Genomic DNA, 11,005 nt, shown 5'->3' with positions numbered 1-11,005 from the left:
CAGCACTTCGAGATATTAGCTGATGTAAGAAGGGCTATATAAAATAAAATTGATTGATTGATTGAGACCCATATCTGTTAGAGACCATTATGGTCTAATATGGAGTGAATTGAATATTCATAAATTAATCTCTAACAGAAAGCCTCTAGATTGTATTAGTTATCAGCCCTGTGCTGGCTGGACTGTTGTGCTACTGCTTAGTGCTGCTCTGTCATCTTGGTAGATCTGACCACTGAGTTTTGTTCTCCATTTTTCTCCTTCTCATCTCTCTGCTCAGATTTGCACCTGGTGTGTAGGGTCCTGCCTCGTCCCTTTCAACCCAACACCGCAAAGCAGAGTGCACTACGCCGGACTGTATGCACATCATTCACCCAGAGTCGCTCTAAATAGGATGTTTACTGAGAAACCATAGTCTTGCAGTGATACCACTATGCTTATTTCTCACCACCACGAGAGAAGAATTTATGATTATCTGTAAATACACATGTAAAGTATTGCAAATTAATGTAATGTTATCTAATGTATTAAGTTATACCAGATGAAGGGTCGTGTTGAACATGATAATATACTGTACCAGCCTTTGGTAACCCCTGGCGCACCTCTGTCTGAGATGTCATGTCACACACACCAGGTAACTGTACAGTCAATAAATCAGCGTAACTGGTGGGGAGAGATTAGACATACATAGCTGAGTAAACTTATGCCTTTGAGAACATACTGTAAAGTATGGTTATATGACACTATAATAACCACATATATGGTCACTTCTTGCAGTCACTGCCAACAAACAGTAGATACAGTTCTGTACACCGTTCCCTTTTACAAGAATGTGAACTATATAGAGGATTGGGTTGCTTGTACCAACACACACACCAGAGAGAGAAAGCCAGAGGCGTGTTAATTGGCAGGTATTTACAGCAGACTTAACTCTGATCCACGTGATCTTCACACCATCTACAGGGCCAAACACTACAATGAACGGTGACATTGCACACAGGTGCTGCCTTTGTTTAATGGTTCAAGGAGTGGACCTTCCCCGCACCTTACACACTGACGTCATGCGCTGTTTACCCCAGGAGGAGTTAGGTATACATAGAGTAAGTGCAACAAACTTGACAGCGCCAGAGCTTTTAAGAGCCATTCAAAGTCAGGGAAATAAGCCAGTTGGGTGACTCAGATCTCCACTGCAGTAAAGAACAGGACTTAGTTACTTGATCAGTGTTGTGAAATGACGACTCGTACAGTGAAGTAGAAGTAGAAAGGACGAGAAAATGAGGATACTTCGTCATTCTTGTTTGAAACAGGTTTAAAATAATACAGAATAACATACATGCTGATTTGGTTTACTGTTTAACTTACAATGGCTGTACATGCAGGCTGCCATGTGATAAATGTCTAACTAACTGCTATACTGTTTACTGTCAATACACCTCCTATACAGCCACTCTGTTTGTGCAAATATGTCTAACCAATACACAGCACCATGTACAGGATGTTAAATTTACTCATGTCTATACATAGACTTCATAACCCAGTGGAATACAGGGCTATAGACACAAGTCCCATTAGAACTGAAGAAGAAAAGACAAGACACCCTGTGTGGTTGTTTCTGAGATGATCAATGAGTCACTTTGCTCAAAAAGTATAATATACTGTAAAAGTATACAGAATAAGAAAATGGAGATATAATACAATGAAGATTCATTAAAAAAAAAACAAGGTCAGTAAAATCAACTAATGACATCACATACCAGACATCCCCACCCATTTGGTCATTTCCCAGAAAATCCTCCCCATAGAATTCTTGACTCATACGCTTTTAAAAAGTAATTCACTTAAAAAGCCCCAAATACATTAAAATACCCTATCCATAACAGGTTTAAATAGAACTTGAATCAAACAAATGAAAACAATATCCAATCCAACAAGGTGCAAAAACTGTTCTCTAGAGATAGGCTAACTGAACATGCACAGGTAGGTTCAAGCGACATGTCCAAACTTTTTAGACTTTGTCACAGTGCAGTGTCAAAATGTGCAACTAAAGTTGCACACAATCATGCTTCACAAGGCACAAGCTACTGGGGCTGATAGAGAGCGAGGTCTCCTAGGATTAAAGTGACTCTTTCTCTCTCTCTCGTTACCACTCTTCAACAGTATGTCTGAACGACCTGCTGGTCTTCTTAACGTCATATTACAGAATTTTTCCTATGAGTATAAATAAAACGCAGATCTAAGACCAAGTTTGGTTTCAACCCCTAGTAGCTTAGGTTGATTAGGGTAGCGAAGCGGATCCGAAATCACCCAGTAAATCCTATCTGATAAATCCAGTTAATCTAGTCAGCTCAATGTTAAAGCCAGAGCTGTGAGGAGTGGTCATACTGGTTACGGTGGTGAGTAGCAAGATGAACCAGTTCAATAGGAACCTCCTACAGTTACGTTTGCCCAGGACTACTCACTAAGGCATCCTTTAACCATTTGATGGTGTCTTAAGAGTGGTTCAAGAACTCTGAGGGAATTAAAACATTGATTAAAATAGGTATTTGAAATAACAAACATTGATTAAAATAGGTATTTGAAATAACAAACATTGATTAAAATAGGTATTTGAAATAACAATCATGTTAAATATTTAGAAAACATTAAGGACTGTTGACATTTCAACATGGAGTCTGTGTGGTATCAAACTTTTTTACATTAGGACTAAAAAAGGATGGGTTGGTGCCAGTGATAACCCAACCAACACACAGCCAGTCACAGTAGACATTCTTCACCACCAACAGAATCCTTCACAACAGCACTTTTCTTTGGAGGCCCCACAGTTGACACAGTCTTTTCACTTCTGTAAAAATGTGTGCAGGTGCGTCCATACAGACGTAAAAACATGAACGCTCAAAAGCAACCCCCCACACACACACACTCTCTGACACACAAGGCTGCTACTGCTTGTCATCCTGCGCAGCAGCAGGCGGGTCTTTCTCCTCCGCTGCAGCAAGAGGCATCATTTCCTGTTTCCTGTCTGTCCTGGACGGACCCTCCACCCTCGCCAGTGGCCCCCTCTGGATGGCCGGTTGCTCTTTGGAGTACGAGTGTCCCCCGTCTGCCCCATCCCAAGCCTCAATCTTATAGCCCAGGGGGCTTGGGGGCTGGTAGCGGTACCTGTAGCCAAAGGCACGCAGGTGGTAGGTGTAGTACTCCAACAGGTACATGAGGGACGCGTCCACATAGTGGAAAGACACAGACAGGTCCGAGCAGCAATTTGGCCCCTACGGGAAAAACACCAGGATGGGAAAGGAAAAATGAGGAGTACAGACAGTGAGGGCGGTCCAAGACCGGCTCGGTTTAGCATTACACAACAACATACTGGACAGGGGACAATGCTTCATCTAACAATTTAGTAGTAAAACTAAAATGTCAGCTAGGCTGGATGCTGTGCAAGAATTAAGGCAAACAGACAGGCTCACCGTTGAACTCAGCCGGAGGATATAAAACAGAGGTAAGATAGATATCGATTTTGAGACCAGACATTTACATATTTGATTATTAGCTTTTCATATTCATGCGAAAATCCTGTGTTTTTTCAAAGATTTCTCCGAAAAACAAGCGTCTCTGAAATGTCAACGGAGCAAAGAGTACCGCAAGCTTTTTATTTTTCAAAGCCTTTTACATTTACACTGAACAAAAATAGAAATTGCAACAATTGAAAAGATTTTACTGAGTTACAGTTCAAATATGGTAATCAGTCCAATGAAATACATTTATTAGGGCCTAATCTATGGATTTAACAACTGGGAATACAGATATACAGTGCATTCGGAAAGTATGCAGACCCCTTCACTTTTCCCACATTGTTACGTTACAGCCTTATTCGAAAATGTATTAAATTGCAAACATTTCTAAAAACCTGTTTTTGCTTTGTCATTATGGGGTATTGTGTGTAGATTGATGATTTTAGAATAAGGCTGTAACGTAACAAAATGTGGAAAAAGTGAAGGGTCTAAATACTTACCGAATGTTGGTCACAGATACCTTAACCTCTTCAGGATCGGACACTTTATTTCCCCATTTTCGCCTAAAATGACACACACAAATCTAACAGCCTGTAGCTCAGGACCTGAAGCAAGGATATGCATATTCTTGATACCATTTGAAAGGAAACACTTTGAAGTTTATGAAAATAATGTAGGAGAATATAACACATTAGATCTGGTAAAAGATAATACAAACAAAAAAAACATGCGTTTTCAAAAAAATAAGTGTTCATCTTTGAAATGCAAGAGAAAGGCCACAATATATTGCAGTTTAGATTTTGGCCACTAGCTGGCAGCAGTGTGTCCAAAGTTTCATATTGATCCAGTGAAGCGTTGCAATACTGGACTTTGTATCAAGTCTTCCCAAATTGGTCAATTGATACATTTTCAAGTACATAACTATAGAGAACATACAAAAATTATACGGTAATACAGAATGTAAGTTTACACACTCCCAGGAATGTCATACATGATGGAGCATTAGCTTATACACTAACGTTCACACATCTAGATGGCCGGGCGGGGTGGGTGTGGAGCCACAGACAGCAGGGGTTCAAACTGTGGAACCCAGTTCCTACATTTGAATTTAAAAATTGATTTTATCAAACAAAACTGCTACATTTTATCACTGGGACCCTTAGGATGAAAAATCAGAGCAAGATTACTGAATGTAAGTACATTATTTACCTTCAGAGGTGAATGTATCAAACCAGTTGCCTTGATAAGTTTGTTGTTGTGCACGCTCCTCAAACAATAGCATGGTATTTTTTCACTGTAATAGCTACTGTAAATTGGACAGTGCAGTTAGATTAATAAGAATGTAAGCTTTCTGCCCATATAAGACATGGTCTAGGTCCTGGAAAGTTTGCTGTTACTTACAACAGTCATGCTAATCACATTAGCACACGTTAGCTCAACCATTCCGTATACAGAACACCGATCCTGTAGAGGTTAAAAATACAAAGTTAGGGGGTGGATCAGAAAACCTGTCAATATCTGGTGTGACCACCATTTGGACACATCACCGTCGCATAGTTGATCAGGCTGTTGATTGTAGCCGGTGGAATGTTGTCCCACTCCTCTTCAAAGGCTGTGCGAAGTTGCTGGATATTGGCAGGAACTGGAACACTGTCGTACACGTCGATCCAGAGCATCCAAAACACGCTCACTGGGTGACAGGTCTTGTGAGTATGCAGGCCATGGAAGAACTGGGACATTTTCAGCTTCCAGGAATTGTGTACAAATCCTTGCGACATGGTACCCATGCATTATCATGCTGAAACATGACGTGATGGCAGCGGATGAATGGCACGACAACGGGCCTCAGGATCTTGTCACGGTATCTCTGTGCTTTCAAATTGCCATCGATAAAATGCAATAGTGTTCGTTGTCCGTAGCTTATGCCTGCCCATACCCCCAGCACCACGGGACACTGTTCACAACATTGACATCAGCAAACTGCTTGCCCACACAACGTCTGCCATCTGACAGGTACAGTCAAAACCGGGATTCATCCATGAAGAGCACATTTCTCCAGTGTGCCAGTGGACCACTGAAGTCGGTTACGACGCCGAACTGCAGTCAGGTCAAGACCCTGGTGAGGACAACAAGCACGCAGATGAGCTTCCCTGAGGCGGTTTGACAGTTTGTGTGGAAATTCTTCGGTTGTGCAAACCCACAGTTTCATCAGCTGTCCAGGTGGCTGGTCTCAGACGATCCCGCAGATGAAGAAGCCGGATGTGGAGGTCCTGGGCTGGCGTGGTCACACGTGTTCTGTGGTTGTGAGGACGGTTGGACGTACTGCCAAATTCTCTAAAACGACATTGGAGGTGGCTTATGGTAGAGAAATTAAGAATAAAAATCTGTCAACAGCTCTGGTGGACGTTCCTGCAGTCAGCATGCCAATTGCACCCTCCCTAAAAATGTGAAACATCTGTGGCATTGTGTTGTGACAAAACTGCACATTTTAGAGTGGCCTTTTATTGTCCCCAGCACAAGGTGCACCTGTGTAATGATCATGCTGTTTAATCAGTTCCTTGATATGCCACACCTGTCAGGTGGATGGATTATCTTGGCAAAGGAGAAATGCTTACTAACAGGGATAAATCAATTTGTGCACAACATTTGAGAGAAATAAGCTTTGTGCGTATGGAACATTTCTGGCCTCTTATTTCAGCTCATGAAACATGGGACAAACACTGCGTTTATATTTTTGTTCAGTGTAATTCTGCACGTCATTTTCATTTTGCCACCCGCGGAAACAACTTTGCAGATGACCACAATATGTAAAATCCTCAAAGTCGCTGCGAGAAGCGGCACCGCTCTGTCAACAGAGCGCAGTGTTTATTATCGGATGTATTAGGTTACGAAATCCGACTTTTTGCATATAATGTTAGAGAAAGACCCCACTGAATGATTCAGAACATGGAGAATCATAATTTGTCTTGGTAAAATGTATTTTATAACATAAGGAAGTGAAATTGCATCACTAAAGCGCTTTTACACCCACTCTGGGCAGTGATTGTACACCCTTAAAATTACACACTATTATGTGGGAACACAATCAGTCCCTTGTCCTTCCTGCTTTACATGTTTGTATCAGGATAAAACTAAGGTGAATGATAATTAGGCTTAAAAAGGCTTTACCCGCCTCATTAGCAGGCATAGCAGCAGCACTGGTTTCACTAGGACATCATCAATACCTGGTGTCATCTTAGGCTTGGTTGGGTCTATTCAGTAAATAGTCCATGACGCCTTGGTCTATTGAACACGCTATGGTCTGGTAGTTATGTTTGACAAAGGTCTACCACTAGGGCTGTAACGTCATGGAATGTTGGATGACTAATTGGCCATCCAAATGACCACGGTTACCGTAATAACCGTTTGAATAGCGCAATATACATATATACACACACACATAAGAAAATCTGCAGGATAAAAAGCAATAAATTACATTAAAATAAAATGAATAAAACGGGCATCCCCATTCAAGTCAATGATGGCATAATGGGCGGACTGGCGGCCATTGCGAGTACCCATAGGAGCAAAGCAGGAAGTAAAATATGTGCTGTGATTTCTTGATTCAACTCAACTGACATTACAAGAAATACATTAAATTGCATGAGCCACATCAGTTAACATTCTACATTACCATGGAAATTATTGCATCACAATACCAGGCAGCCATTGCAAGTGTACACTAGTTTACCTGTCAAATTGCCAGGGTTAGAGGTTCCAAGCCTGTTCTATTCACTATTTCATTCTATTATATTTTGGGGTTCCGTGGTTGCCATGGCACCATGAGGAAGCCTAGGCAGAGAGCTCCTGTACATTTTTAAATATTGTGTTGTTTTAAGTCTTTCTATTGGATTTTTTTAACAAACTTTTTGTTTTTCATGACTTCTTGAGTGTTTCGGAGCTACAATAGCTGATGGTTTTGACCCATAGAGTTCATGGACTAATGGCAAGTCTGAATGCTAGTTACTGTACATAACTGCATATCGTCAAGTATTGAACTAAAATCACAGCTAAGCCGCTAACTTACTTATTCAGCCCAACAACAGCCTCCCCTTGCCTCCCGGTACTTACCTCTGAGATGGGGTAGTAGCAGTAGCTCCAGTACCAGAAGCTCTTGGAGAACTTGGAGGTGAGGTGCTGCTCAGGGACAAAGGGATGGAAGGTCTCCCTGAGGACGGTGTCTCTGGCGTCCCCGGCCACCACCCCCACCTTCTCCATGCACTGGCCCATGGCCAGGTCCTCCACGTGGGTGGTGTGGGTGCACACCTTGGTCTTAAAGCCCTCCACGAACCTCTTAAGGGCCTCTTTGCTCAGCACGTAGCCTGCCCCGCCGCTCATGTAGCCCTGCTTGGTGTAGGGCTTAAACCTGCGTCCAAAGTAGATGGGCTCCTCTGGCGTGTGGTTGGCCAGCACCCAGCGCAGGTTGTCCACGACAACGTAGGTGTCGTCGTCGGCCTTAAGGAACCAGTCGGCCTCGTCTCCATGGTTCTCCAGGGCGTAGTGGAAGGCCCGGATGGTCTTCCAGTAGAGCTGGTCGCGGCCTTCCTTGGTGCCCAGCCCCACAGTGGGGAAGTCTGGGTCGTCCACAGAGCTCATGAACACCACCACGTTACAGTGGCGGCTCCAGGTGTTCTTTACGTGGCGGGCCTTCTTCTGCAGGTTGTTGGGCCCGGTCATCACCCAGCAAAGGATGCGCACCTTCTTGTACAGCTCATCTGCCATGTGGCTGTCCTCACCTGGAAGGGGGGGGAATTTAGTTTTTAATTTATTATCCATCAGTCTGCATGTCTTCAAATCCTACTCAAAACTCTGCAGAAGCAAAGACCCCATTGTTCTAAATAACATGGATGATAAATGCATTTATCAATTTAAAGCGTATTTAGGGATATATGGAAATACCGCCTAAAGGCACAGCATGATCTTATGACCAATTAGGCTACTGTTTCACTCTGTATGAAGATAAATACAGTACACTGTTGGATTTGGCTGCAGAAGACACTGCTAATGTTTATTCTAAGAGGATATGGGCATAACAATTAACATTGCCCTGAGCTATTGTAAATCTGTAGATATGTAATATGGTAATGAGTCACGATTACTACATTAATTACTACAGTCACACAGTGTATTCTAGAAGAGTGCACAAACAGAACATAGGCCTATAGAGTAGTAGAATGTGTACAGCAACCCATGATCGTGGCCATATTACTTCTTCAACCCAACCCTAACCCTCTTTGGAACAAAGGTTGCTTCCGTTAACTTATTTACCAGATAACCAGGAACTACCATCCACTTCCCTGTCTCAACAACCATTAAAGATTGTTTTAAAGTTTTTAATAAAACTGGTGACGATCAGATGCATTATCAAGATAGACTAGGCAAGATAAAAACCATGTGCTTAACATAAGGATGTGCTAAGCACATAAGGAAGTACATGAGTCATGTCACTTTATAAATGCATTTCTATTTGTGATCTCAGCCATAAATGTATGTAACATTACAGGCTCAGTGGCTCTATTTGAAATCTGTCAAGATTAGAAGATAAATACAATCCTGTGAAGCTTAGTATTGACCGCTGGCTGTTAAAACTACCATCTCACTCTGGCACTGTACCTTTGTGGTGTGGGTGGTTGAGGTTGAAGAGGGCCGACCTCTCCTTCTTCCAGTTCTTGCTGTCCTCCTCCAGCTCATGTAGCTGAGCCGCTGTCTTCTCCAAGCCATCGGGCTGAAGTGTTGAGAAGGTCCTCTCGAACCACACCTGATGTAGGAACACATAGAGCGTACAGGTCCCCACCAGGAACCCTATGAAGAAGGCGCAGCGCGAGCCCAGCGCCTTCATGACAAACTCTAACAATGTGCCTCAAGCTGAATCCCTATTTCAAGAGTCAAGACAAACAAGAGAGGCAGGGACAGAAAGGGTGGTGTTAACTGAGAGCTGGGTTTCCCAAACTCGGTCCTTGCTGTATAATGTTAGGGCAAAAACTAAAACGTGCGCGGGGGGGGCGAATTTGGGAAACCCTGACTTAGAACATTGTTTGACAGGCATATACAACTGCTGGGCTCTATGCAAAGACATGAGGGGAGAGAGATTATTATATGGTGTGTACATTATTGGAGTAGGGAGGAAACTTAACATTAGTTCATTTAGCTGACTATTTTCATTGTAGCTAGTTATATGATAATAATGTAAACAGCATGCCAATACATTTTAGATCTGTGATCTCATAAATAATAAATAAAATACAGCTAGCTACATAGCTGAACCTGCCACACTATGTTAGCTACCAAAGTAAGTGTGGCAGGGTCACTGTTGGCTAGTAACATACATTAAATTGCAGGCCTTTAAATTGTCTATCCCTGCGAGAATAGCTATGTCCGGTGGAGATGTCAAAAGAGAAATTGGTGGTTAGCAGGCCCTTACCACTACTTTAACGCCATTTCGGAAAAGTCCCTCTCTTGGGTCCAGTTGAAAAGTGGGGAAACTGTGGCGCGTGTCATGTTAAGAGAGCCATTTGTTCAGAAGTAAAACACCATCTCGTCAAAAACAAATACCACTTGGCGTTGAAGGGGTGAAAACAGTTTTCTCTTGGAATTTTCTTCCGCTAACTAGCTAGCTCTGTGGGTTTGGTAGCTAGCCGCATCGCACATCAATTTCAGCCAGCCAACTTAGATAAGCGAAACGAGACATCAATTCCAACTGTCATCCGAAACCAATACTGATTCTCTAGCTAAGATTATCCGGAGTCTTTCATACAAATGTCAAAATAAAATGTAACTACTTTAGCCACAGGCTCAACTTCGATGTAAAACCAGTATGGTTTTATTGAGGTATAAAATAACGTGTAAAACGCCTCTTTACGGTGGCGGTGTTGCGTTTACCAAAAATGCCAACATCAGTTTCTCATGCGTAGGCCCAGTCATTGATTGCTTAATCGTTTGCTCTGTCTTGCCTTAGTCCCCGCCCTTTAAATACTGTTAAGTTTCTATTGGATCATTGTATGTCCACGGAGCAAGCACAACCAATCATTGAGTTGCACCAGAGCACAGAGGTAAAGAAAATTTGTTAGAACAAGTACTCTAGCAAAAAGCAGTGGGCAAGTTCGTTTTGCATGGCCCGGTGCCCCGGGTGAGTGGAGATTTCGGTTAAGTACCAATGGAATGGTCTGAACTGTATAAACTCCGCTCAAAACGAACTAGCCCAATGACTATATATGAATGGACAACGCCATCGATCAGGTGACACCATTCATTCCTATGTGAAGACTCAGGGCAAGCCATCGATCAGGTGATCCTCTGCCCAGGCAATACTGATGCATACCAGATCTTACAACGCCTGGATAAGTATTTTAAGTATCAGCTAATCACATATGTTATAGCAATCTGGCAGTCGCTGACAGTCGATGACGTGGCACGAAACCATTGGTTGATGCATGCAACGTCTGAGCAGGGGAACGTTGCAG

At 42.6% G+C, this 11,005-nt stretch overlaps 1 protein-coding gene across 1 annotated transcript; it reads right to left on the bottom strand.

Moving 5' to 3' along the window:
* Positions 1-1,272: 1,272 nt before the first annotated feature.
* On the bottom strand, positions 1,273-10,905 carry c1galt1b (core 1 synthase, glycoprotein-N-acetylgalactosamine 3-beta-galactosyltransferase, 1b). Its single transcript, XM_041888232.2, has 4 exons — positions 9,967-10,905; positions 9,159-9,418; positions 7,617-8,281; positions 1,273-3,263 (listed from the first exon to the last, which is right to left on the bottom strand). The coding sequence occupies exons 2-4, from the start codon at positions 9,382-9,384 to the stop codon at positions 2,937-2,939; spliced, it is 1,218 nt and encodes a 405-aa protein (XP_041744166.1). The 5' UTR covers positions 9,385-9,418; positions 9,967-10,905; the 3' UTR covers positions 1,273-2,936.
* Positions 10,906-11,005: the final 100 nt, after the last annotated feature.

Source organism: Coregonus clupeaformis, chromosome 10 (genome assembly GCF_020615455.1).
Source record: "Coregonus clupeaformis isolate EN_2021a chromosome 10, ASM2061545v1, whole genome shotgun sequence".
Lineage (NCBI taxonomy): Eukaryota > Metazoa > Chordata > Actinopteri > Salmoniformes > Salmonidae > Coregonus > Coregonus clupeaformis.
This window is presented reverse-complemented; position numbering and strand designations above follow the sequence as displayed.

Bases quoted from the DNA above. Each gene is read 5' to 3' on its own strand.
- c1galt1b (XM_041888232.2), bottom strand. From the start codon at position 9,384: ATGAAGGCGCTGGGCTCGCGCTGCGCCTTCTTCATAGGGTTCCTGGTG. The intron at 8,282-9,158 runs GTACAGTGCCAG...CCCCCCTTCCAG, and splicing joins CAACCACCCACACCACAAAG to GTGAGGACAGCCACATGGCA. The intron at 3,264-7,616 runs GTAAGTACCGGG...TTTTTCCCGTAG, and splicing joins GCTACTACCCCATCTCAGAG to GGGCCAAATTGCTGCTCGGA.